The sequence below is a fragment of the Tiliqua scincoides genome, chromosome 16, assembly GCF_035046505.1.
Source record: "Tiliqua scincoides isolate rTilSci1 chromosome 16, rTilSci1.hap2, whole genome shotgun sequence".
NCBI lineage: Eukaryota > Metazoa > Chordata > Lepidosauria > Squamata > Scincidae > Tiliqua > Tiliqua scincoides.
The window spans coordinates 5975850-6003449 of record NC_089836.1 but is presented as its reverse complement, the minus strand read 5'-3'; the positions used below and the strand labels follow the sequence as shown (position 1 = coordinate 6003449).

The 27600-nt window shown below is 50.5% G+C and overlaps 2 protein-coding genes and 1 pseudogene across 4 annotated transcripts in view; all 3 read left to right on the top strand.

The window, feature by feature from the left end:
- Positions 1-15516, top strand: part of VAV2 (vav guanine nucleotide exchange factor 2) — a 126689-nt gene extending 111173 nt beyond the window's left edge. Inside the window, exons 14-29 of one of the 2 annotated variants that reach the window (XM_066610596.1) lie at positions 98-183; positions 1037-1169; positions 2054-2163; positions 2599-2700; positions 3658-3746; positions 4524-4540; positions 4732-4747; positions 5556-5683; positions 6055-6129; positions 6584-6636; positions 7219-7335; positions 7744-7831; positions 8587-8710; positions 9708-9794; positions 12142-12296; positions 12826-15516. In XM_066610596.1, coding sequence (XP_066466693.1) covers positions 98-183; positions 1037-1169; positions 2054-2163; positions 2599-2700; positions 3658-3746; positions 4524-4540; positions 4732-4747; positions 5556-5683; positions 6055-6129; positions 6584-6636; positions 7219-7335; positions 7744-7831; positions 8587-8710; positions 9708-9794; positions 12142-12296; positions 12826-12873 — 1428 coding nt within the window. In that variant the 3' untranslated portion in view covers positions 12874-15516. The remainder of the gene's footprint in view (positions 1-97; positions 184-1036; positions 1170-2053; positions 2164-2598; positions 2701-3657; positions 3747-4523; positions 4541-4731; positions 4748-5555; positions 5684-6054; positions 6130-6583; positions 6637-7218; positions 7336-7743; positions 7832-8586; positions 8711-9707; positions 9795-12141; positions 12297-12825) is intronic. The other variant, XM_066610597.1, reaches the window with a different exon arrangement.
- Positions 15517-17986: 2470 nt separating this feature from the next.
- SARDH (sarcosine dehydrogenase) overlaps positions 17987-27600 on the top strand; it is a 37188-nt gene continuing 27574 nt past the window's right edge. Inside the window, exons 1-7 of one of the 2 annotated variants that reach the window (XM_066610588.1) lie at positions 17987-18070; positions 18857-18941; positions 22378-22699; positions 23060-23238; positions 25609-25788; positions 26207-26330; positions 26769-26869. In XM_066610588.1, the coding sequence (XP_066466685.1) occupies positions 22384-22699; positions 23060-23238; positions 25609-25788; positions 26207-26330; positions 26769-26869 (900 nt within the window). In that variant the 5' untranslated portion in view covers positions 17987-18070; positions 18857-18941; positions 22378-22383. Of the gene's footprint in view, positions 18071-18856; positions 18942-22377; positions 22700-23059; positions 23245-25608; positions 25789-26206; positions 26331-26768; positions 26870-27600 lie in introns of both variants that reach the window. The other variant, XM_066610587.1, reaches the window with a different exon arrangement.
- On the top strand, positions 25382-25501 carry LOC136635804 (5S ribosomal RNA; annotated as a pseudogene).

The window sequence follows — 27600 nt, the reverse complement described above, 5'->3', positions numbered from 1 at the left end:
TCTAGCTCCAGAGGCCAACTGGAAAGTACAGACATATGGACGGGGAGGGGGAGAAGGGGGCAGAGCCATGTTTATTCTTTCCTGCCTTCTTCCACAGCCCGTGAAACTTGAAGAATACGGGAGGCCAAAGATTGATGGGGAATTGAAGGTCCGGTCTATAGTAAACCACACAAAGCAAGATAGGTAAGCAAAATCCGAAGGGGATGTTCCTTTTTTTTGGGGGGGGGGTGTTCTTTTTTTCAAATCAGTGTTGGCGTCTGCACCATTAACTGAGGCTAAGCACCTCTCTCCCAAGAACCCTCCTTCCTTCCTCATCATTGTTTAAAATCATCGGGCCTGAAAACATTTTGGTTGAAAATGCACCCCTTTCTCTATCTGTGTTTGAAGGCAGCAAAGTTGGGGGGGGGTTCATTTCAGCAGTGGGCTTGGGGCAAGGACCCTTATTGATCCTTATGCTTCTTAACTAGTCCCTAATTCGTCAAGGTTTGGGGGTGAACATAACCCAGTTTTTAAAACCCCTAAAGTGCATCCTTGGTATCAGTGGGGGATCTGTTCCAGGACCCCTTCCCCCACAGCGGATACCGAATTCCACAGATCATGGGGGCAGACCCTGTGCGTCACAACAGGAGGCTGGTGGGGTACACCAGCCCTCTGGAGGTCACATGTGGCCGGGACCTCATGTGACTAGAAGGAACTTATGGCTCACACTAGAGACTTCTGGTCACACCCGGAAGTGTTCTGAGGTGCAAGAAGGTGTGACCAGAAGTCTCTGGTGTGAACAAGAAGTGTCCTCCGGTTGCATCCAGGAGGCCTACTGAACTTTGCATCCACAGATGCCAAGCTGTGGTTAAGGAGAACCCAATGTGCCTGTTTTGTGAGCTTATCAAGGAACTGATATTGCTGGTGTTCTCCATAACATTTAATTTGCTTGTTTGCTTGACCTTTGAATTGATACCCACCCAATTTACTTCAGAGAGAATATACCCTTAAAGCCCCTTCAGCTTTTTGAAATTGGGTTTTGGCTATTCCTCGGCAGGTATTTATTTCTGTTTGACAAAGTGGTGATTGTCTGCAAGCGGAAAGGATACAACTACGAGCAGAAGGACATCATCGAGCTGCTCTGCTATAAGATGACAGACGACCCCACAAATAACAAGGACATCAAGAAGGTAGGCGGCAGAGCAGCACTTTGTAGCTGTTGAGGGCCCGGAAGACAGAGCAGTGGTCTCTCCAGAACAAACACACTTATAGACAGGGGTGTGGGTTAGGGATGGATATGGAGGTCAACAACTGCACGACACAATGGTTCCCAAACTTTTGCTTGCCACGTCCCACTTTGTGGTGGGTCATGTCCCACGCTCAGTGCTCCACCACAAAACCTTTCTTGGAGCCCCTGCAAGTGACCTCTGATCCATGCAAGCGACTTCCTGTTTACTTCTGGGTCACTTCCCTGACTTCAGGTAGCCTTTCACATAGTTCCTTCACAACAAGCTGGTGAGATAGACGAGGCCGAGAGAGAATGACTGGCCCAGAGTTCACCCAGGACACTTTGTGGCTGAGCAGGAATTCAAACTTGGACCTTTCAGGTCTAAGTCCAACTCCCAAACCACTACACCATTCTGGCTGTCCACTGTTCCCCCCCCCCCACCTGCCTGCCAACTTCCCACAGACATAGCAGACTCCCTAACCTCTTTTTTTTTAACAAACTGCGTCTCCACTTTACTCTTCATGCTTCCCAGTTGCACGGAAAAATGGTAAGCCACATTCACGTGTTCAATAGTGGTCCTGTGGAGGGCTGTGTTCCAAGCACTTTGCATGCGTTCTGGGCAACAGCCTTGTAGGGTAGGTCAGCAGGATTTTGCACAATGCAGATGGAGGGCAGTGGAAGGGCAGAATGGAGGCAGAGAGGGGGTGTAACAGGGTGGAGAAGGGTCTAAGTAATGCCAAACTTTCCTGTTTGATCAGCCAAGAGTTTTTGATGTAGAATATCGGACTGGAATCAAGAGCTCCTAAAGCTCCAACCCGGGCCACTTTCTTTTGCTTCTCCCCGCAGTGGTCGTACGGGTTCTACCTGACTCACCTTCAAGGCAAGCAGGGCTTCCAGTTCTTCTGCAAGACGGAGGACATGAAGCGGAAATGGATGGAGCAGTTTGAGATGGCCATGTGAGCATTTGGGGACTTGGGGCCTTTCAAGGGCCCAAACTTCCTTCCTTCCTTCCAAAGGAAATTGTCGCTTGTTCCAGATTTGTGGGATTACAGTGGGGCAAAGGAGAAGAGGGAGTGTGGAGCAGTTTCTGAGGCTGTAGCGCACTGCTTTCTTCTCCTTGCCACCTTCTCTTCTTCTCAAACCCCCCTCACTTTTCAAATCCAGAGAGCACAAGAGGAGGGGCAATGGAGGTCTGAAACAGGGCCCCCCTTACCACCTCAGTCAGTCTCATGGATGGGCTGGCCCCAGTTGCCTGATCCCTCTGGGTGCCCCCAGAAGCTTTCTAGGAGTAAGCACACAGAGCCCTCGCTGGGCTGTTGAACGCAGTCATGAGAACAGATGGCAGTTATTCATAGTGAGCTCTTTGTGGTCTTCTTTCCTCTGTTGACCAGGTCCAACATTAAGCCGGAGAAAGCCACTGCCAACAACCACAACTTCCAGATGTACACATTCGAAAAGACGACCAACTGCAAAGCCTGCAAGATGTTTCTAAGGTGAAGGGTTACTTTGGGGGCTGGGGATACTGAGGGCCTGCTGTATTGTGCCTTGGGCAGACCCTGGGCACATACGCTGCATCCACCCGCCTACGGAGGGGAGATAAATGTAGTCTTCCTCCTCCCCATGGAACAGAGACGGCGATTTGCCCTGCCCGTCTCTCGTTCATTTCAGTGGTGCTTCTGCAAGGCCCTCTTCCTGCTGGAATGTTTGTTGATGCTGTCATGTGCTCTGTGCACGGTTGAAAAATAGCCAGGAACATGACTGTGAGGCTGTCGTGTGCAGCACTGAACTGTTTCTTGCACACACACAAAACAGCGCTGGTTTGCCGCTCCTGAGCACACGTCTCAAGGGAGAGATGTCTCCAAATTGCACGAGTTGATGGGTGACAACAGGAACTTAAAAGCAGCAGCCGGAGCTGTAACCATCTCATAAACACATTTATTTATTTTCGGGAACGGTTCTTGTGCCCCTTCGGTGCAGTATTCTCAGGGTGCTCCATAAAAACAAGGCAAATATAAAATCTGAAACGAAACGTCTGAAGAGCAGAAACAGCATTTTCCTACCCCTGTGACTGACTGCTCTCCTCTCCTCTCTTCCTCTATATTGTCTCCCTTGCGTTTATCCTCCGATTGTGAGCCTCTCAGGGCAGGGAGCTTCTTTCTCTTTCAGTGCTCTATCCCGTTATGATGCTTTTCCTTTGGCATTCGAAGTGGACATGACAGACAATATCCTATTTTACCTGTCCAGGCCTCCCGTGTCCCACTGATAGAAGCCATTGGGCCCTGCTTATCTGCGGAATCGGGATCTGTGGTTTTGACTCAGTGCGGAGAACTTGAGCGTAGTGAGATCAGTGCCGTAAGGCATGTCAAACTTAAAGACTAGCAAGGGGTAGAGTCCAGTGTTTTTAGTCGAGCCTGGAGAAGTAACCCCTCCGACTTCTCTTTCTCCCCCAGGGGGACTTTCTACCAGGGCTACCAGTGCCTGAAGTGTAAAGTTGGCGCTCACAAGGAATGCCTGGAGGTCATCCCACCCTGCAAAATCAGTAAGTGGGCCCAGATTGTCAGAAACCGCCCAGCAGTGGTGTCACTAGGCTGCACTGGGTGATGCACTTTTGTGTGTGTGTGTGTGTGTGTGTGTGTGTGTGTGACACCACTAATGACCAAAATGGTTAAATCTTGGTAATTTTGAATAATACCATCACGTTATATATCAAGTGATACAGAATTTCATGCAAAATGCATTGAAGCAAACCACGTTCAAATATCTGTTATAATTTATTCTGTATGGTCTGATACAGAAGGAGGCCCATCATGGGGCGGTGGCGCAATGAGCTCTAGGGCCGGGTGGCACAAGCCCTAGTGATACTTCCCCTGCCAAGGGCCTGTGTCAGATGGCACCGGTGTCTTCCACATTACATTCATGCACAATCCTTGCTTATGGAATCCTAGAATGGTTAAGTTGGACGGGACCTTAGAGGTCATCTAGTCCTACCCTTTGCTCAGTGCAGGCAAATGCTACTGCATCCCTGATAGGTGGCCGCCCGGCCTCTGCTTGAACATCCCCCCAAAAGGGAGAACCCATAACTGCACGCAGCGAGCTGTTCCAGCAAAAGGCAGCTCTTAAGTGTGATGACATTCCTCCTCTCATCTCGCCTTCTTCCCTGTAGTTTTGGCCCATGCAATCTGTGCTTTTCCTCCCAAGATTCTGAGCTCTAAAAGTTCCTGGAACTCTTTTGGCATACAGGATAAAAAGAAGAGTGAGATAGTTTACCTTTAGCTGATTTCACTTTTAAACATGTATTTATTTGTTTGATTTTTAGGTTCTCCTGCTGACCAGGTGAGTGGCTTAATTTTTTAATCACTTCCTGTCAGGAAAGAATGTTGATAAGTGACTGGCAGTGACTATTAGTGGTTTCAGCTAGTTGGGGGGGGGGGGAGAGTTGAGCTGCCATGTCAGGAACAAGACTATGTGGCAGAAAAAGGTTCCTATGAATTTAAAACCATTTTTTTCTCTTTGTCTCTCAACAGGATGCACTGAACGTAGGTAAGGTTGCCGTCTCCTCCTCCTCCCATCCATTTCCTTTGCTGCTCCTCATAAAAAAGGGGGGGGGGAACAGAGCAGAAGACGAAGTCTGGAGGAGAGGAGAGTGGGGGGCTAGAGTGTCAGCCTAGTCATGCTTCCTCTTCAGCCTCCGTGGGGGATGGAGTAGCTGGTACCCTAGCAAGTATCAGCAGGGGACTTTTGATGCACTGCCTCCGGTGTTGCAAGGCGTGCCCCCCCCCTTAGGGACATTGCTGCGTTCTTCTCTGTGATCAATAGATGGTCTGCAAAGAAATAAAGCGACAGCACAAAGTGGGACTAGATGGGCCGCAAACTTTTGGTGCGCTCAAAAATGCCATCAGCTTGAAAAATGAGTTTATTTGAACCGTCACATCCCGCTTGCTTTGAGAGGGAGCTTGTGAAGCCCCACCAGGTCTCTGCAGCCAGTAATTCATCCGTCAGCAGTTTCTGTGGTTCCTGGCCAAGTGCATTAGGGTTAATGGAGCTCTGCAAGAAAGCGCTCGGCCCAGGGAGTCAGCAACTGTAAGTGACGAAGAGGATTTGTTTTGGCTAAGTTTGCTGTGAAAGGAACCCCAAAGTAATATCTAGGTGGCATAACTAGGGCACCTGATGCCCGGGTTCGTGATGTTGGACATCATGCCCCTCCCCAGGAGTGATATTGGGGGAGCAGTCAATGCCCTTAGGAAGTGGAAGCCGGCTCACTTGTATCTTGGCGCTTGAGAATATTTTGTTCCTGTTGTCGGAGACAGAGCACAGGTGACGCAGGTCCTATCTCCCTCCTCCATTCCAGGTCCCAAAATGGTGGCAGTTCAGAACTATCATGGCAACCCAGCTCCTCCAGGGAAACCCGTGTTAACGTTTCAGACTGGAGAAGTGATTGAGCTGCTCCGAGGGGACCCGGAATCGCAGTGGTGGGAGGTGAGTAAGGGGCACATGTGCGCCAGGGACGCCTGACTGCTGTGGCAAGGGGCTGGCCTACGGAGGGTCAATGAAAGAGGTGACGATCCCTTGCCCCAGTTGCTATAGACCACCCTCACTGCCTGCTCACTGAGAAAAAATGTCCAAGATAGCACCTGTTTCTTCATCTTGGTGCCATCTTGGAAGACAGAGGATGGGTGTGGCGGTGATGAGATACCCCTGCTATGACAGGGTAGGTGCCCTTCTCCATATCCTGGCCGAATCGGGGCCCTCGACCTGCTCCATGGTTGGAGCAGCTTCGCTTAGCTGTTGCAGTTTCCTCCCTCCAGAAGATGCTCTTATCCTGAGTCATTTCTTACCTTCGTTTCCAGGGGAGGCTAATATTGACGAAGAAATCAGGCTATTTCCCAAGCTCATCGGTAAAACCCTGTCCGGTGGAAGCCAGGGTGAGTGACCCAAGACATCAAGGCAAGGGGTGGGATTCAGGGTCGGCCCAGGGAGATCTAGTTTACTAACTAATGGGTACATCTACAGTGTGGTCTGTACCAGGACCTTTCCCCTGGTATCCTCTGGAGGCCTCAGAAGGCTTTTCAGAGGGCCAGGGAACATTGCACAAGGCCCCGGATCTGCTGGTAAGGAAGGGAACGACAGACCCAGTGTAATGAGTAAGCATTTCACCCTGATAGACACTCTTCTTTCCCCCAAGTTGTGTGCATGTGTGTGTTGAGGAATATGTTTCTCTTCTCCTGTCCCTGCTCTCTGTGTAGCAAATAATTCATAAAGCACTTAGTCTATTAGAAAAAAAAGCCACTCTCGGCGAGGGAAGCCCATCAGGGATGATCTATCTCCTAATTAGTCTGCCTGGATTGCGGTTAACGCTCTCCGTTCTGTCCTCTGCAGCCTCCCAACAGCCGCCCTCCATCGCGAGAGATCGACTACTCTGCTTACCCGTGGTGAGTGGTTCCGCGCAAACAGGCACGCTTTGCCGGGGGACATAAAAGTCAGGCGGAGTTTGCTCTTTTAATTTGCTCAACTTGTCACAGCGCCTGCTACTGAGTAATATATGGCCGGCCTGCCCAACCCAAATAGCACTACAGAGCTATAAATATCTGTGACGTTTCGCTGCCGGCAAGGCTTTTCGGAGCTGGGAAGCCTAACACACTCCTCCAGCACCCAGGGCAGTGATGTCACAACATCATGTGACATCGTGATGTCATTTCCGGGTTCTCCCCGGAGAAGGGGGCTGCTGTGGCTTCATCCCCCTCCCCATTCCTTCTTCTATGGAGGCGACCCTTTGAAGGAGAAGGAACAGGGGGGGTGAAGCCTTCAGCACCTCCTCCCAAACAAAGGTGCAACCTGAGGGGCAGTCACGCACCCCTCATTAGCGTAGCACCTGAGGCAGGTGCCCCTCAGGCTCCACCCTAGTTACACCCCTGCTGGGAGGGAGTCCCAGCGAAGCCCACTTCAGAGTAGGCGTGCTTCAGATTGGGCTGTGGGAGTAGCGGCAGCCCCCTGACGCATCAGGTTTCCCGTAGGTTTGCAGGCAACATGGAGAGGCAGCAGACGGACAACCTCCTGAAGCTGCACGTCAGCGGGACTTACCTGATCCGGGAGAGGCCAGCAGAGGCCGAGCGCTTTGCCATCAGCATCAAGTGAGCCGCGTGCCGCAGGAAGTGGTCTTGGTTGGGGTCAAGGCGGAGATGCACTTACGTTGAACAGGGGAAGCCCTGCAACACTTGGCTGTGCCCAACAGCGGCAGTGTAGAACCAAAAACAGGTTCCCTCTGGGCATGTCCTCAGTGCACAAATGAGTAGCAGTTTATTAGATCTCACGGGCTTCAAGCTGCAGGAGGGGAGATTGTCGCCCTGCCCCAATTTTAGCCCAGCCCACTTTTGTCAATAGTTTTAGATTTCGGTGACTTTTATTTGTCCCCGTTTCAGGGGAGGGTGGTGGGCAGTGTGCCTTTTTCACCAGGGAAAAGTGTCCACGGCAGGAATCCTGGACTCTCTCTTGTCTCCGTAAGTCTTCCTGAAGCTGCCCCTTCTCCGATTTCTGTCCAGGTTCAACGACGAAGTGAAGCACATTAAGGTGGTTGAAAAGGACAGCTGGATCCACATCACGGAAGCCAAAAAATTTGAAAGTCTGTTGGTATGTGGGTTTTTTTTTCCCCCCCAAGTAGCAAATCGAGCACCCTTGGAATCAGCAGCGTCACTAGGGGTGTGTGGACTGAACTGGCTGACACCCTCAGGGAAGGTGACACCACTACTGGCCAAGGTTGTGAAAATCGTGGTGTTTACAAATACCATCATGGTATATATCCTTTGATGGGTAATTTAATGTGGAATGCAATGAAACAAAAGGTGTTGAAATATCTCTATTCTATCAAAAGTTATGATCAATTAACCAGGAAAAAATGCACAACTGCCTTATGTGACAAAAGGTGGATTTTCTTAACTCAAAACTGTCCAATGAGACTGATGGTTCCAAGGAAATGTTGTTACGACAGAGCAGGGAACCAATCAGCTGTGGGTAGCTCTCGTTTCCATGTCCCAGAGCAAATACTCATACTCTGTTGTGTGAGTGTCATCAAGTTGGCCACTGTGTTTTTGTTGCTGATTTGTGGGGTGACCTGGACTGCTGTATATTAAAACAACTGAATTTAACAGGGGCTACACCAATTCTCGTGACGCCACTGCATTTAGGCTGTGCGTATGATGTTGTGCTTGATTCTTTCTGGTCTGGTCTGGGAGGTGGTCCATCCTGGGAATGACACATTGAGCTCTCACACTGGATGATGTAAACCCCAGTGACGCCACTGGTTGGATGTTGGTTTTGCTGCTTTCGGATTGTCCGCCCCGGTCCCCTGCCCAGAGATTTACCGGTTAGGTCCTGTCTCCTTATAGGAACTAGTTGAGTATTATCAAACCCATTCGCTGAAGGAGAGCTTCAAGCAGTTGGACACCACCCTGAAGTATCCGTACAAGTCTCGGGAACGTTCCACCTCCAGAACCTTAACGCGATCACCAGGTAATGAGTGCTCAGTGGAAGGTGCAGGTTTTTTTTTTTTTCTCCTGGATCAGTTTTATGGTTCAGCATTGATGTATTCAGGATTCAGCGTTTTGCCCACTTTCCCCTTATCTCTGTTTGCACATCCAAAGGCAAGTCCCATGCATGCCTCAGGCCCACCCCACCGCAAGTGTTCCCCCTCCTAGGTGCTCCATCTTGCACTGTTAGGAGTCGACGCCACCCTGCCTGGTCGACACCACCCTGCCTGGTCTTCTAACTGCACATCCCATGCACAGAGCTTGCATTTTTTTTTTTCTTAAAAAGCGGTATATAAATATTCTTTAAAATAATAATAAACTGGAAGAGTTCACATCCACCAAGAATGAACAGGGGTGATGTGAGCAGCCACGGATTTCAGTATTTATCCGCAGATAAATCTGCCTATAAATTCAGTATCTGTGCATAGATTTCAGTATCTACAGATGCTTCTGGTTGCATCCAGGAGGCCCTCCTATGGATTTAATTACCTGTAGAATTTGGTATTTTTTGGGGTGGGGTCCTGGAACAGGTCCTCTGTGGGCCCCCTACACGCAATGCTAATTTGCCCGTTGCTAGATATGGTGATGTTCTCTGGGGGTCAACTGGAGTGGGAATTAGAGCATTTCTGGGGTCCGTCGTGGCTGTGGGTCATGGTGGCTGAACAAAACCCCCGTTATTCAGAATTCGTAGGCTGGAGACTAACGGGAGCCCATCACCTCCGTTCCCTGCCTGTCATTTTAGCAGGGGAGCCTGGCTAGACACCATCAGAAGCCAGAAGTATAGGACTCAGTGGATTTTGGTTCACAGCAATCCTGGTGTTCTTATAGCTTAAGCTACACTGTTTAATTTTTTTAAATTGCTGCATTGTTGATTTTTTTTTCCCCTCTGCAAATTTCCCCTTTTTTAATTCTATTTTTTTCCCTCTCCTTTCCTTTTTTGCTTTGTTTTTCTCTCTCTCTCTCTCTGACCTTTCTTGCAGCTGCCTCCGCTTCCTACAATTTTTCTTTTCTCAGTCCTCAGGGCCACAACTTCACTTCTCAGAATTCCTCCACTCCTTTCTGGTCAGGTATATAGTATACGGCTAACTATATAGTCGGCACAGAGTGTCAGCCAAGAGCGGGTGCCACCTTCCATTCCGTGAGAGCAGCACGCCACCTTCTGGCCTTTGGGAGAACTGTTTTGCTGGGTTTTGCCCAGCGATTGCCTGCTTGCCAAGCTGGCGTTCTAAAAAGCTTTCTGCGTTTCTTAGCGGCGTAAAACCGAAACCTTGGCTCCTTTGAAGAATCGGGAAATAAAAACCGGAGACAAAGTGTTCCCAAAAACAAAGAGGTCAAACTAGCTGGGGAGCAACAGTCATCACCAGGGCTGTGTGTATATGCTGTGATTTTGTTTGCGTCTGAAGAATCTCAAAAAAAAGGAGTCAAGTTTCTAGCTCCTATGACATGCAAGTGATTCCTTGAAAGTGTGTTGACACTGTAGTGAAATCAGTCTCCAAACATGATGTGTTTGGGAATAAGATTTTCAGGAGACAGAGGGCAGGATTTGAAATCGCTCTTATATCTACCCACCAGGTGGGGTCGGTACCATAGGTGAGGCCTTGTTAGACATGGGCCTGAGATCAAATGTTTTTAGCCCCCCCAAATAGAATATGCCTTGCAAGGCCGTTGGGCTGAAAGAGGGTCTTTTTGCCTCTGAAGACTCTCTCCCAGTTCCTTTTGCCGGTTGAACTGCAAAATGCAAACTGGACCTGCAAAGGGCTTGGGGGGGTGAGCCGGGGGGGGGGGAGTGAGTGGGCTCCTCATGATTGACAGAAGTGGAATAAATTTTGCCAAACCAGAGAAACCAGGCACATTTTCAGAATTTGTATCGGCCTTGGTATTCTTACCCCAGAACCTGGGTTTCCTGGGGCCAGGTTTGTCCTGGTATATCTGCAGATTGCACACAGCCCAGATGGTGGCACACGACTGGCTCCGTGATTAATGTTGCTGCTCTAATTGAATTATTTTTGTATGCTTGCTTGCACCTCTCAGATGCCTTCAGGCCTCTTCCCTGAGCAAGGTCTTCCAAACACACCTCCAGTTTCCCTACAGGAGGAATTTTGTGGCTGAGACAGAACAAAACGCAGGGAGGCGGCTCTGGCTTCCTTGCCGAATGGACACGTGGTCACCTGTTTAGGGCAGTTCTCTTTACAAATTGCGTTTTTCTCTGGTACCTTCAGCATTTCATAACTGGCCATGTTCCTGTGCACTCTCCCAGTTGCGCAGGAGAACACTGTGGTGGATTGTGCTCTTAAATGACTTTCACACTCATGCTCTGTGTTGCAGGAGAAGTGGGGGGGGGGCATTCCTGGGCCTGTTGTCTCTCTGTATGTCTGGCAATGCACCGGAACCATCTCCATCATCCCCTTTCCATCCCTTACCTTGCGAATCCCTAGGTAGAGCTCATTTTGTCCGTCACCCTGACCCAGTTCAACTTTGGTTCACTGCCTATTGAGAGTGGATGAACTCATTGCAGATTAACTTATTGCCTTTATGAAAGGCTGTCCATTTTCCTGCTGGGACCTTATCCTTTCAGCAAGTGCAGTTAAAGGCTTGTTTGGGGATTAAATTCCGTTCTTCTGCTTTCGAACCCTCACCAGGGGCTCACAATAGCCAGAGAGACATGATGTACAGGAGCCTGCAAATAACCCCATATGTGCCCCAAGCCCCAGTTCAGGAAATATAGGAAGTGGGACCAAGACCCAGCCCTAATTTGCCTTCCTTTTGTCTCCTTCCTCCTGCCATTCCAGAAAGGCAGATGGCAGGGAACAGCGAGGAAGTGGAAATGGGAGGAGCTGAGTATGGCAGGGCTAGAATAGAGACACCCTTGACCATCATGCTCTACTTTTGGATCCCTGGCTACCTCGTTTTCAAAAGAAGGTGGCGGCTGGAGGTGGCGGCACAGTGGAGGTGTGGCAAAGAGGCTGCTGGGCGTGGGTGCCTTTCTTGCCAGTCCGCCATCAGTGGCAGGCTGTCCTACAGATCATCATTCCAGCAGGGATTCTTGGAGAGGGGGGCAAATTGGCGACTACCATTGTGGGCTGCTGTTGGAATAATACAGCATTGCCTGGAGGAGGAATTGGGGGGGGGGGAGAAGGTCAACCAGGAAGCCCTGTTGCTGACCCCCTTTAGCCCCTATACATTTTGAGTGAAAATTTCTCAGGAGAGATCTTTCACACAGCACCTTGCAAAACAACTTGGAAGGTTTTGCCGCCATGGTCGTCACTCTCGAGTCCCCCCATGCCCTTGGGGGTAGACGCAAAATCCTCATCGAGAGCCCAGGTTGAACTCGGTCCAGCTCCGCTAGAGAATTCACCGTCGGTGAGACTCTGTGGCCCCCTGCCTCCTCACCCGCGCGTCTCTCTCTGCCCGCAGTATTCACACCTCGAGTGATAGGGACGGCGGTGGCCAGGTACAACTTTGCAGCCCGGGATATGCGGGAGCTATCGTTGCGCGAAGGGGACGTGGTGAAGATCTACAGCCGGATTGGCGGGGACCAGGGCTGGTGGAAAGGAGAGACGAACGGGAGGGTGAGTGCGGGTTTTCACTAACTGCGTATGGTAACAGCTAGGGGCTTCCAGATTGCATCTGTTTCTAATCCGACAGCAGATCCCTGTGGAGCTATGGGTACCAGGCACTATTCCAGCAGATTGTGTTGCTGGGTTTTGTTTTTGTGTAATTAATCGGTGGAATTCCTTGCCACAGGATGCGGTGATTGCATCAGGCCTAGACGCCTTTCAAAGGGGGATTGGGCAGATTGATGGTAGAAAAGTCCGTCACAGGTTACAAGACATGATGGGGGTGTGTGACCTCTGGGTTTTAGAGAAAGCCTGTCTCTGAATGCAGGGAGTGGCACCAGGATGCAGGTCTCTTGTGGTCTTGTGTGCTCCTGAGGCAGCTGGTGGGCCACTGTGAGATGCAGGAATCTGGACTAGATGGGCTTTCGGCCTGATCCAGTGGGGCTTTTTTGATGTTCTTAAAAATCAAAGCAAGTGCAGACCCTTTTGCCTTACGTTTGCAACTGGGGGGATTTCATCCTGCCTCTGTTCCCCCTTGCAGATTGGCTGGTTCCCTTCAACCTATGTGGAAGAGGAGGGTGTGCAGTGATGATGGGATCTCTGGACATGCTTGACCAAGGAAAAGCGTCTGTGCTGCTGCCCTCCTCTACCCTGGGGCTCCGAGTGAAAAGTGACTGTCCCTCTTCCAGCACCGCCGACCGAGACAAGTGCCCGTGATGGCCTGTAAAAGTGTGGCATGCCTGACAAAGACCAATGGCATGGGGTTGCCTGGGCGTGCACCATGGGCTGGGAGACCTTTGGCCACTTCTTCTTGGTGGCTCAGTTTGTACATAAAATTAATAATGGACATTGGATGGTCTTTGTGGGATGCCACGGAGGGAGCCCCAGCTTGGCTGGCCCTGTGGGCCTCACGAATGCTCTGATGACATGTTTGGGTCCACGGAGTGGGACATTGTGCCTAATGAAGGATGGGCTTACATGGCGTTTCTTCAGGGTGGGGGGGTGGACAGTGACGGAGAGGGATAATTTTGTAGATTCCTCCTGGGATTCTGGAAGAAGCTGTTATGCTTACACCAGGGTATCAGACCATCCCAAGGGCTAAGCATTCTTCCAGGGACATTGGCTGGCAAATCAACGCCTCTGCTTCCCTGACGTTTTCCCGTAACAAGGCAGCTGGTAGTTGAATCGTTCACCCAGCACCGCCACCACCATGCGCCCCAGACATGCAGTGCTCAAACCACTTCTGTGAGAGTTCTCCCAGGGCATTTCTTGTGCCCAGGGCTCTAGGTGAGTACCAAGCCGTCACTGGTGCATCAATGTGACAGAGTGTGGATACCGTCCCAGGAGAGAGTCTTCAGAGAAGGATGAGCTGGTGCCGCAGTGATGGTGCAACTATACATTATGCGCCCAAGCCTGGGCATTGTGTGGGTGGCAGTTGGGTGATGGCATCAGATGCTCGGGCAGATTTCACGCTTCTGAAACAGTGAAGAGGATGGGAAGGAAAACCCAGCCTGTGTCAATTCAATATTTTTTTCCCATTCTCCCGTCCAACTGGGAGATCTTTGCGGAACCACGTGCCACCCGGTTTCTTTCATGCATATGTTACTGGGACAGTGTGGAAAGACACCCCAGGAAAGCTGCTCTATCTGTGTTTACCCGGAAGTGCAAAGTGGCATTTGCAAGCCCCTGTTTCACCAGTGCTGCTCTCGTTTTCACCATTGCCGCATTTGCCAGTGCTGTCCCGATCCATTTAACCTTCTCACTTGAGTAAAGGAGGTACTAATATCTTAGTGAGTCTCCTCTTCTCTTGTTCTGGGCATCCTGTCTCTGGTGATAGCTTGCCTACCTGACTCAACCCATTGCACATTTTTGTTTTAAATGTGCTCTCCTGTGCAAAAAACTCTCCTGTGTTCTCCATTCACTCATGTCCAAACCCCCCTTCTGTGCAAAGGGGATCTCAGTTTGGATAGATGTGGTTCTTTTCTGCTTCTTCCCCAGGAAATTTCACAAGTCTTATTAAAACTCTTGGGCACCCTCAAATGTTGAGATGAAGGAGGAACCACCAATGGGTTTGGGGGAGGGTATTTCAGGGGCAACTCAATTCCTTACAGTTGCTCTGTTGGATACATTTTTTTCCCCCAAACCAGGGGAAAAAATTAAAATTTGATATTCTGGGAAGATGTGCCAAGATGATAACGGTCCACCCTCAAATGTTTTCTGCATTTGCAGAAATGCAGATTTCTGCACCCCCACCTTATCTGCAAAATGCATCTTTCTAAAGATGCCAATGTGATGGTCTGAGATGTTTCCCACAGGACCAAAGATCCTGTCATGGCATCTTTCCTTTAAGGATCTGGGGATTGAAGTTTGAGAGTCCTGCTTTAACTGGAAGTCTTTGCCCTGTGAGCCCTGAGTTGTGAATTCTTGACGGTAAAGAAAAGGCGCTCTGCACATGTTTGGAGGCGCTCTTGTTTTCTGCTTTCGGCCCTCTTCAGCAACACAGTTGCCAACCCCCATTTTTAAGCTCCCCCACCCCCCACTACGTTGATCGAAACGCCTGAAGTCCTTTACCAGCCTCCGTGGTGAATTTTAAACAAGTCTGAATTTTTTCTTGGTGGAAAAAGCGGGGGGGAAGAAGGGTGGGTTGGGCTGGAGGGGCCCTTTATTTGTTTACCGTTGTAAGAATTTCTTTCCCCTCCTCCCAGGGATATTGTTCTGTCTGTAATTAATTATTGACCCAATTTGTCGCCACCGCAATATATATTTGTGAATAAGAAGAAAAGGAACGTTTTTTTTATTATGGCGGCGAGAATATTGTACATATATTTTAGTTGATTTTTCAAGACGAAACATTTTTTTAAGTGTAACGATAAAAAAAAAATGTAAATTCCTTGATTTATTTATTGTTGTTAATGTTGCTTTGCACTACTCTCAACGTGGGGCTTGAGAGGGGAGGTGGCAGGATCTGTAGAAATCTCAAAGGTTGTTTCCTTTGCCGGGAATCAATCTGAACCTATTTGCAATTTGCTTTTTATTGCTGGAGCCTGAAAACCGTAATGTTAGCTGCTAATTAGAGCCCCTCCCCCCCTTTTCCGCATGTGGTTTTATAAATCTCTTAAGTTACAGGGCGTCCGAGGAAACGGCATCAGGCAAATGCAATGTAATTTTGTTCTCCCTTTTCCTTCCCCTCTACCTTAAAACATTATTTTTACTGCAAATAAACATCTGTTCTTCTTTGGCAGAATAGGGACGGATGTGGGTTTTTTTGTAACGCCTGTCTTTGTTTCAGTGGATATTCTGTCTTGAACCCAATGAGGTTCTACTTGTCAGCCTCGAGCTGGCGGAAATCTGGAGGCAGAGCCCAGCCTGCCTCCCTCTCTGGACCAGAGCTTACTAGTGGTGACCCCCCTTCTGGCAGTTGGTTCCACCCTCCCCACCAGTGACAAGGGGCACTATTTCACAGCCGTACAGGAGAGGAAACTGAACGCTTTCCACATGTGCTGGCTCCGACGCATTCTCGGCATCACCTGGCAGGACAAAGTTCCAAACAACACAGTCCTGGAACGTGCTGGAATCCCTAGCATGTACGCACTGCTGAAACAGAGACGCCTGTGTTGGCTCGGTCATGTCGTGAGAATGGATGATGGCCGGATCCCAAAGGATCTCCTCTATGGAGAACTCTTGCAAGGAAAGCGCCCTACAGGTAGACCACAGCTGCGATACAAGGACATCTGCAAGAGGGATCTGAAGGCCTTAGGAATAGACCTCAACAAGTGGGAAGCCCTGGCCTCTGAGCGGCCCGCTTGGAGGCAGGCTGTGCAGCATGGCCTTTCCCAGTTTGAAGAGACACTTGGCCAACAGTCTGAGGCAAAGAGGCAAAGAAGGAAGGCCCATAGCCAGGGAGACAGACCAGGGACGGACTGCACTTGCTCCCAGTGTGGAAGGGATTGTCACTCCCGAATCGGCCTTTTCAGCCACACTGGACGCTGTTCCAGAGCCACCATTCAGAGCGCGATACCATAGTCTTTCGAGACTGAAGGTTGCCAATACATAATTCTCCAGAAGATAGAAGCTGCTGGTATGGAATTGATTGCAATCTGGTTTCTGCCTGGAAAAGGCTACTCCAATAGCCCTGAATTGGAACTGTTCTAGTAGAAACCTCTGTGTGTAACCAAAGCAAAAGCTGAGACACGTGACAATGACACTGGTGGAACTTCCCAGGTATCTTTGCAACATGCAAGCCACAGTCTTAGGCAGCGAGGGGACAAGCTGGATTATTTAAGTGACGTTGAGAACTGTTTTTTTTTTTAAAAAAGGGAGAAAGAAATGGATCTCCTATACCCAGGAAGGATGAGCCAACTGCCATTCTGGCAGAGCGGCAACAGGAAACTGGGGAGTCCTCTTGTCTTCTCCAAGAATGTTGGGATCACTGTGGGACAGTCATGGAACCCTAGAGGCCCACTTTTAAAGGGACCATAGAAAATGTTTCTTATTTCTGGCATGGCTTTGGTCTGTGGAACTCCTTGCCGCAGGATGTGGTGATGGCCTAGAGGCCTTTCAAAGGGGATTGGGCAGATTTCTGGAGGAATGTGCCATAAAGCACATAAAGCGCCAAGCGGTGCAGGGGAAGGAGGAACAGAGGTGGGGAGGGAGTGTTTCTGTGTGGGAGTAGGGAGGAACGGGGACGGGTCAGGCCTGGGAAATATCTACAGGAGACTACTTGGTTCTGGCGCAGATTTGAGTGGCCCTATTGCAGGGTTTCTCAGACCGTGGATCGGGACCCACTAGGTGCATCATGACGCAATTCAGGTGGGTCCCCATTCATTTCAATGTGTATTTTAGTTTTAATCTCTTAGACTTGCTGCTACCGTGGTATGTGACTGCATTTGGGGGAATGTGACAGAACTGTGCTTTTAACAGGCTACAAAGTATATGCTTTTAAACATGATAGTCAATGGAGCTTACTCCCAGGTAAGTGTGGATAGGATTGCAGCCTTTGGGATGTTTGGGGAATTTTTTTTTTTAAACCAACTGCTTGGGAAGGTTAGGAGGATTCTTCCTTCTTTTAAATACCTTTTAAAACTCATTGTAAACTTTTCATTTACTTAATTAGATTTGATTTTGTTGTACGGGGGAGCATTGAAAATTTTCCTTGCTTGATGATGCCATTGCTCCCAGCTTAATGACATCACTTCCGGCGGGTCCCAACAGGCTGTCATTCTAAAAAGTGGGTCGTGGTGTTAAACAGTTTGTGATAAGGGAACAGATGCACCAGCATGGGATAGGATTGGGCTGTAGGTTTGCTTGAACCAGGATGCCTGTGGAGTCCTCGGTTGCTGTGTATGTTGGTGCCCCTGCCATATCCATCAGGATTGTGCTGGGTTCAAAGCTGGTACGCATGCCCTGATGCCATTAACTCTGATCCTTAAAACCATGAGCTACGTGCCATTGAACTAACTGGGGCCTTATGCCTGAAGACCCCTGCGTAGGCTCAAACTGCACACGTTGGAGATCCAACTCCCCCAGGTTCTCTGTAACTGTGGAGCAAGGCTGTCTCTTTAAGCAGCTGAGCTGAGCCAACCCCACTGCTCCTGCAGCCGCCCTCTTTTTCTGGCCTGCCCCACACCCTTTTTCACTCTCTCGCCCAATCAGAGCTCAGCCTGCAGCTACCGCCCATCTTGTCATCCTGAATGGGTGCTGATTAACCCGCTTGGAAGATCCCTGCTGGATGTGCGAGGGCTTCCCCTCCCTCTCCGCTGCTGCAGACAAACTGAGACTCAAGCGAGGTAGAGAATTTTCGGGTCTGTGGCGAACTTCACCAGTGGGAGAAAACTGCTTCTCTTTCCCCCCTGATCGTCCCCTTTCTATAGTTTGTGACCCATATTTTTCCTTCCCCTGCTCTCCATCTATTGTCTTCTCCCAGTTTAAAAAAAAAATCAGATTGTAAGCACCTTGGGACAGAGACCATCAGTTTAACGGCCAAACCCCCCAACAGCAATGGTCCCTAATAATATAACAAGTGTTTGTAGGCCACCTGACCACTTCTAGGGAGGTCTGCAGGTTTTTGAAATTGGCAGAACATAGCGGAACTGGAAACACTCTCCAGCGGAACGTAGAAAACTTTGAGAGCAGCTGAGTTTGGAGGTTCTTATTTTTTCTGCACCCCAGTGGCATCCGGTTTTGCCCAAAGTAGTTCATGGGCACCACGTGGAACGTTGCTTTGTGAAATGCTTTTAATCAGGGGTCATTTGCACATTGCACGGCACTCAATTCTACAAGCTCATCTGTGCACTGCAATTGCGCCTTGATCATGATCCATGCTCTCCGGTCAAAACAGCTCTGTTGGATGTTGTGAGCCCACAGGGAGCCTCCCTGGGACAGAGTCCGCTCCCGTCATGCGTACCCAGGCAGCATGTTCTGCTTTGGGAAGAATCTGTCCCTTACAAACTGTGGACACATCACTCCAGATTCCGAGAATCGCCTGAACTCCAGGCAGTGGTGGACCCAATAGCAGCTGCGCCCTCTGCAGTCCGGTTTCCTCTTTCAAGCCTTGGTTCATGTTTTTATCACAGCTGCCGCATGGCCAGAAGCCGAGAGGAGAAGAGCGCATGAGCACCGATCGCCACAGGGAAGGGATTTGCAGCCAGACTGGGAAAGGTAAAGCTCCTGAGCTTGGAAGTTGTGCGATATTTCAATACTTGAAACAATACACTTTTGCACGGTCAATGTTCCTATTCTGTCCTGGTGATTCCTGCCACGACCGTGCACAGGTTGAGCCCAGTGTGCACGTCTCATGTGCCTTTTGCAACATGTACATGTTTGCAAGCTCTGATCGGGCTGCACACTCCAGCGGTGCAGAGCTCTACGAGACAAAATTGTCTCCAACAGCTCAGCTTCATAGTAATCAACCACAACCGTTAGTGGCTGAGCAGTGTGTTTTAAAAGTTGTTGATCGTTGTATGTTTCAAAGTGTTACCCTTTCTCCGGCATTCCCTCTGCTTTGGATCTCGAGCCAGACCGGTAAGCAGGACACCCCTGTTGGCATTGCCACGAGAACGCTTGGAGAGGACGCTTCTTCTGGGGAGACTGGGTGTCCGATTGGAGCCGTACTGTAGCAAAAGCGGTGGAGGGTGCTTGGTGGAGGAATTTGCTGGCCCCACAGAAAGCTGAGACGCTTGCTGAGACGTGGCGGAGCTTGGAGTGGAGGTGCTGAGGGCAAGGCTGGCACTAGAAAGCATGAAAAAGAGAATAGGATCAAACGTCATCATTAATATTTCCAGTACAATGGGAGAGTCATGATGGGTGCGTTTCTTATTATCTTTCTTATAGCCTGGGCGCATTTTCACACCACCAGTAAGGCAGAAAAAAAATTCCTGCCTGAAGCCCAGGAGAGCTGCTGCCGGCCTGGGTTGACCATACTGAGCCCGTAAGGTCAACCCACTGAGGGGTAAACCAAAGGTCTGACTCAGTATGAAGCACTTTCCTATGTCCTTTTTGCAAGCTATCCGGTGAGCCCATTTCTGGGTGGTCATTCATGATGATTCACTGGTTTGGGGACAGGAACCCTGCGTGTTCTAGAAATGGCTCTTTCTTCTAGACCTGTTGGAGGAAGCTCTGTTCAGACTTGAGGCACGGACACAAGGAGTGGCTTTTGGCTAGCAATGGAGCCTGGGTGTTTTACACCCATCTCCTCTGCTGCCTCTGGGGACTGTATTTAATTAAGATTTGGTACATACAAGTTCAAACACAGTGTTGGATTGTAGGCTCTGATTTGAACATAAGTTGGAGGAGGGTTTAACTGTGTCTCCAGAAACTTAGGGATTCTTAGAGGGGGGTCTGAGAAGAAGTGGACAACCTTCCTTGATGAATACGCTGCCTGTGTCTCAGAGCATTGCCTCCTGTAGTGATGCCTGGATCCTGCCTTGCACTTTCATCTCATTCTGTGGGTCCCCCAAAGTATCCCCCAGAATCCTCTGCAACATTCAGCATTTCCTCAGCAGGCAAGTTCCCATGGGCACCACCCTGGTACCGTATGTTGTGTTCTGCCTCCGTAAGAGCCAGGTCTAGAAGGCCTCAGGGTGAGAGAGGCCATGGGAGAAAACTGGGGCAGCCGCTTTGGTTTTGCAGCAAATAGGTGAAGCTACCTGAACCAGGCTGGTCAGCAAGGTGAGTGTCAGTGCATGGCATCTTTGGGCAGCTGCCGGGGTTCAAGCACCCTGTGGGGGGAGGGGGCGTCACTGATCCCTGCTGGGATTGGGCCCAAACAGCATCCAATAGTTGTTGGTTGGGCACACACGGCTTCTCTAATTGGATGGCAGTGACAAATCTGGGACATTTTCTGTGCAAGGCAATGCGCTAACCACTGAGCCACAGCCCCCACCTAGGAAGTCTCACAAGGACTGACGCAGGCCATTGGGGAAAAGAGCTGAAGGGGCACTCTTTGGCATCAGGGAAGAATCCCAGGTAATTCTGCCTGATTTGGCAGGGTCAGTAGCAGGATGTGGGACCCTGGTACTAGGGTATTTGAGTCCTGGAGGGTTATGTCCTGGTCAAATGTGTCCCTGGATATTTGCGTCCAGTTTTTGGGGGGTCCCCGTTATTTCCATCCCACTATAACTGGGTAACAAGCAAAGGATAACTGGACCACAAGTACCCATGCTATATATCCTAAGCCTCTTATCCCAGCCCTAACCCTACCTTGCATTTTAAATCTAAGGTATTATGTATTGGCAACCTTCAGTCTCGAAAGACTATGGTATTGCGCTCTGAAAGGTGGTTCTGGCACAGCGTCTAGTGTGGCTGAAAAGGCCAATCCGGGAGTGACAATCCCTTCCACACCGGGAGCAAGTGTAGTCTGTCCCTGGTCTGTCTCCCTGGCTATGGGCCTTCCTTCTTTGCCTCTTTGCCTCAGACTGTTGGCAAAGTGTCTCTTCAAACTGGGAAAGGCCATGCTGCACAGCCTGCCTCCAAGCGGGCCGCTCAGAGGCCAGGGTTTCCCACTTGTTGAGGTCCATCCCTAAGGCCTTCAGATCCCTCTTGCAGATGTCCTTGTATCGCAGCTGTGGTCTGCCTGTAGGGCGCTTTCCTTGCACGAGTTCTCCATAGAGGAGATCCTTTGGGATCCGGCCATCATCCATTCTCACGACATGACCAAGCCAACGCAGGCGTCTCTGTTTCAGCAGTGAATACATGCTAGGGATTCCAGCACGTTCCAGGACTGTGTTGTTTGGAACTTTGTCCTGCCAGGTGATGCCGAGGATGCGTCGGAGGTACAATCTAAGGTACATCTAATATAAATATACATGTATCTGGGATACAAAATGAATGAACGCAAATGTCCAGTTCAGGGACGCATTTGACCAGGACACCGTTGAGCAGGACGTGCCGGTCCTGTCATTGTGGGACCCCACAAAGCCCTGCACTGGGACCCCCACCCTTTGCTGGGACCTGAGCGAGACCCCCGCCGCCACTATAACAACAATGCAGTGTGCCCGCCCGTCACAGCCACGTGTGATAGGATGAGATGGACGCACTGCATGCTTGATTTTGAAAAGGCCGTCCTGGTTGGCATGTCTACCACCAAGCTCTCTAAACCGAGTCTCGCACTGGGAAGAGCCTCAGGGCCAGCTCGAGGGACTCAGATGCTCCTGGGATTTGGGGCATTCTCCAGGCTGAGTTGACCCCCAGTTGCAGCCCCAGAATTTGGGGGAGCCAGTTCATTTGGGGGTAGAAACTCTTCTTTGTAGGTTTCTTAGCAGATGCCTGAATTCAGCACGCTCTTTCCCTTGTTCCTTTTTTTGGCAAGTGCACATGTTCCATTGAGGACATTTTTGCTCTCCTGGGCACTCCCTCATTGGTGGGTGAGGGTCACATGATCTTGCCTGAAGCTAGGCATGTTCCAAAGGGAATTTGCAACAGCTGTTCCAAGAGGAAATTTTTGGAAATTCCCTTTGAATTTTGTTTTCTGTGCCAGTCTGTTCTGTGATGGTGACACTGACATCTCAAGGGTTGTGGCTCTCAGATCAACCACAATACTGACGGCGTGAAGATACCCTTTCTTTGGGTGACTCTCCTCTTTCTCCTTCCCTTCCAGATTGCCATGGCCAACTTGAGGCATGCCTCCCGAGTAGCCTCGTTCTTTTGGCCCCCGGCCTTGAGACGGGGCACCCGACCTTCCAGTGGTGCGGCAGGCCAGGTGAAGGAGAAGAGCGTCCCCTATCAGAAGACCTTGAAAGAAGACAGTCCCCGCGGCGAAGGGCCCACTAAGCCCCTCCCGGCTTCAGCAGACGTGGTGGTGGTCGGGGGAGGCAGCGTCGGCTGCCAAACGGTTTACCACCTGGCCAAAATGGGGGTGGCCAACGTCGTCCTGCTTGAGAGGGACCGCTTGACTTCAGGGACCACCTGGCATACAGCAGGTAAACGCATGCAGGTTCAGGGCCCGGGGGGGGGGGGCTCAACTTGTTCAGGATCCATCTTTCCACGGTGGCAACTTTGCTTTCCAAACGTGTTTAGATTTGATGGTGGGGCGGTTAATTTTGGATATTTGCATGTATATATTTTTGGCTGCCATGATCATCCCTGCTGCCTTCCTGTGGTGTGTGGGGTCTTTTCTTGGCCCTTTCAAGAACCGTGGGGAAGTACTTCAGGACAGCTGCCACCCTTTCTTGGCGGAGAGAGGTGCCGGGGGACGGTGGCCGCGAGGTGCACGTCAACATCTTGAAATGAGAAGCAGTCGTTGCTCAGAGCTCCTTTGGTGCTTCCTGTCCCTTCCACAGGCCTGTTGTGGCAGCTGCGTCCCAGCGACGTGGAGGTGGAGCTGTTGGCGCACACTCGGAACGTGGTCAGCCGCGACCTGGAGCAGGAGACCGGCCTCCACACAGGATGGATTCAGAACGGAGGCCTCTTCATCGCTTCCAACAAGCAAAGGCTGGATGAGTACAAAAGACTCATGTCGGTGAGTGTAAGCAGTAGTGACCACAGCGCTGATGCCAGTTTGCAGGGGGCCTCGGGCTAAGACTTCCTTTGGGACCCCTGTGTAGCACAGTGGGATTCTGTGGCCCCTAAACTTAGTGGTCAGGAGATGCTTCCTTCCACCCAGGGCCGTATTATCTGTTAGGCTAACTAGGCTTCAGCCTAGGGGCCCGTCAGAGACAAGGGCCCTCCCAGCCGCCCAAGTCACCCAGCCGGCCCGTCACATGACGCAGCAGCCAGCTAGCCACAAACATTCTGGAGTGCTGGAGCTATCATCCCCTCTTCCCTCAGCACGCTGGTGGTGCATAGAGGGCTTGGAAGCTAGTGAGGGCTGCCATCCTATCCACACTTACCTGGGGGTAAGCCCCATTGACTGTAATGGGACTTGCTTCTGAGTGGACATGCATAGGCTTGGGCTGTAAGGCTGTAATCCTAGCCACACTTTCCTGGGAGTAAGCTCCATTGGTTATAATGGACTGACTTCTGAGTAGACATGCATAGGCTTGGGCTCTGAAGCTGCAATCCTAGCCATGCTTTCCTGGGAGTAAGCCCCATTGACTATAATGGGACTTGCTTCTGAGTAGTCATGCATAGGCTTGGACTGTAAGGCTGTAATCCTATCCACACTTTCCTGGGAGTAAGCTCCATTGGCTATAATGGAACTGACTTCTGAGTAGACATGCCTAGGCTTGGGCTCTGAGGCTGCAATCCTAGCCACACTCTGCTGGGAGTAAGCTCCATTGAGTATAATAGGACTGACTTCTGAGTAGACATGCATAGGCTTGGGCTCTGAGGCTGCAATCCTAGCCACACTTTCCTGGGAGTAAGCCCCATTGACGATAATGGACTGACTACTGAGTAGACATGCATAGGCTTGGGCTCTGAGGCTGCAATCCTAGCCGCACTCTGCTGGGAGTAAGCTCCATTGAGTATAATAGGACTGACTTCTGAGTAGACATGCCTAGGGTTCTGCTCTGAGTGTCTCATCTCCTCCACCCCTCCCAGGGTGACCAGATGCAACAGAGTGAACAGAGTGCCTCTACCTTTAACCACTGCATAGAAGAGGGCATCTTGGCAGGTGCAGCTTCTTTAAACCCTTCCATGTTGAGCTGCACCTGCCAACTTCCAACTCTTCTATGCAATGGTTGAAGGTAGAGGCACCCTGTCCTCCATTGCATCTGGTCACCCTGACCCCTCCCCACCAGGCTCATTTCCAATCAACTCCCCTCCCTCCTATCTCCCAAGGCCCCCACCCCACAGGAACCACTTCCACTCACCTCTCCCCCCTCTACATTATCCTTCTCCTGCCCCCATTTTCTGTCACACTGAGCCACTGCACTCCTCCCCACCAGTCCATCAGTGAATTACCTGCTTCTGGATGAACCATGCACAAGAGCTGTGCCAAGCTACTGGAGGTGTTACGTGAGAGTAAGTTGGAGGCTCAAAAAGCCATTGTCATAATGATGGTGGGGAAGAGAAGTATCTTGGATGTCTCCTCCTCACACTTCCCACTGAGACCCATTGCCCCTATCAAGGGGTGGAGAAGGAAGTGTGGGGTGCTCAAGCAAGAGGGCTTGCAACAGCTCCTTCTCCCTTGACTTGCTGGGCTTTGGTATGGTGAGGGGTGACTTGCGACATGTAAAAATATGGAAGCCCAGTTCTAGAATCCTCTGTGCAGTTTACACATGGAACAAGGCCCTTGTGTACTGGGACTCAAGTGTACACTTGCTGGGACTTGGTTGACACTTGCTGCTGATCAAATGGGCGTGGGGTGCAGCCAGTAGGCGCCCTTGAAGGAATGGTGGACAGTGAGAATGCTTGGAGTGTGTGTGTCATTCCCAGTCCTTATTCCCCCCCCCTGCCTTTTTCGTTCTTTCTCAAAATGGGGGGGGGGAGTTTGCAGGGGGGGGTGTTAGTATTAAGGGGGAGCCTTCAACTTGAGGGTGGAGATGGCTTGAGCGGGCAGCCTCATCTCTCTCTCCACTGTGTGTTCCATTTAATTGCAATCTCCGGCTAAGTCGCCTAAGCCAAGTCATAGAGGGCAAGGATTTGTTCTCTGCTGCCCCAGAGAGTAGCTTTGGCTTGTCCAGGTCCTGGTTCTCATGAATGCAATGGATTCAACCAGGCCTTGCAGCAACTGTTACCCTGCACCTGCCCGATCTCATCTGATCTTGGAAGCTAAGCAGGGTCAGGCCTGGTTAGTACTTGGATGGGAGACCACCTTGGAATACCGGGTGCTGTCAGCTTATACCATAGTCCTTCGAGACTGAAGGTTGCCAACCCACCCCATTCTACAACTGAAATTCAAACGGCGCGTCCTGACACGCTTGTTCTCTTGATCCTTTTTTGTCAGCTCGGCAAAGTCTACGGGGTTGAGTCATACGTCCTGTCCCCGGCGGAAACCAAAGACCTGTATCCATTGATGAATGTCGATGACCTCTATGGGACACTCTACGTCCCCAAGGATGGCACAATGGACCCCGCCGGAACTTGTACGACCCTTGCCCGGGCGGCCAGCTCCCGAGGGGCTCTGGTAATCGACATGGGCACGCTGGGATGGGTGGCACTTTTAGATGGAAAATTGGGGGCTAGTGGGAGATGGAAGGTCCTCCAAAACTGCCTGCAGCAGCTTTCATTGATGCTGCTATCCTCCGTATGCAGGTATGTGCTGCATTCTGGTGAACAACTGACCACATATATGACAGTGGTCTCGCTGAACTCACCAGCCGAGCTTCCTTGCGTCCTTCCTAGCTGGCTCGACTGTCAGGAAGGAACACCACAGTCCCTGGAAAAGGGTGGTCTGGGTCCCAAGCTGAGCAAAGCATGTGGGATCTCTGACTTCTCATCATTTTTAAAGACCCCTCCGTATGTCTCCTGCCTCTCGCCTGAGGACCAGAGCTGACTCTCCTTCAAAACATCAGCTCCATTTCTAAATTTGTTTTTTCTTCTAGGTTATTGAAAACTGCCCTGTGACGGGGTTGGAGGTTCGGGCGGATGACCTGGGCGTTCAGAGGGTCACTGCTGTGGTGACAAACCATGGGACCATCCAGACTCCTTGTGTGGTCAACTGTGCAGGTACGGATGGTCCACCCCCTTCCCTAAACAGTACTAAAAACATAAGTCCATTCTTGAAGATATCCGTGGTCATTCTAAAGCTCTCCACAGGCATCCTGAAGCCATTCATGGTGGCCATTCTGAAACTATCCATTGCTGGCATTCCTGAGCTACGCCTCCCCCTAACCCCATTGATCCCATAGGAACAATGATTTGGGATCCACTGATTCAGAATCCAGTGGGTTTTCCAGGATCCTAATAGTGGTGGATAACTACCGGATCTTTAGGCTGGCTTCTGGGGGAGAGTGTTTCCAGTTCCGCTATGTTCTTTTTGAGATGTGGCGACCAGAACTGGATGCAATACTCCAGGTGTGGCCTTATAGTAGTGGCCATTTTATTCTCAAATCCTTGTTTTAATTATCTCTTCCAAAAGATAATACTGACTTTCTTTTCCAAAAGGTGTGTGGGCCCCAGCCCTGGGGAAGATGGCCGGAGTAAATGTGCCCCTCGTGGCCATGCACCATGCGTACGTCGTGACGGAGAGGATAGAGGGGATTCAGGTCAGTGCGCTATTATTTTTCATGAGAGGCAGAGGTTTTTCTTAATCAATCCATAAACTGTTGCTGGATTCTCCAATATACCAACGTGCCAGGTGTGGTGGTTTCAAACCAGTTTAAAGCAGCTGCCACCTCTCCCTTTCTTCCTAGATTCATAAAGGAAAGAGAAGAATGAACCAGAAGGGGGCAGTATGAAGGTGAATAGAGTGGTGGGCTAGAGCGTCGCTTGGACGTTCTAGCCTGCTACTCTCCTCTACGGTTTCCCTTCTGCTCTATTCCCTTCTTCCTTTTCAAATTCAGGTAGCGATGGAGGAGGCCAGGAGACTGGAGGTGGGCAGTAGCACCCCTTGTCAATCTCCCCCAGGAGGAGGGAGCCTCCTGGGTGGGCTGTCCCTGATGGACCCTCAACAGGGAACTACACCCACTCACAGCTTCCTCCTGGGTGTGTGTCTGTCACATTTTATGCAGGGAGAGGATCTGGTAGGACAAGACCAGCTGACCAAGGGGTCTGCGCCACCAGAAATTGCAAAGGATACCCCTAGCCGCTTATGAGGCTACTGAACCTCCCCAGGAGCTTATGGGGAGTGAAAAGGGTCCTAAACCATAGAAAAATAGGAGGGAGAAAAGGGGCACTCATGTTGTATGCCAGGCAACCCTTTATGGTTTGCCCTAGGCTGGAGGGCCACCATTTCTCCCGCCCCAGTTTTAACAATTTCCCTCTCTGGGTATTTTTA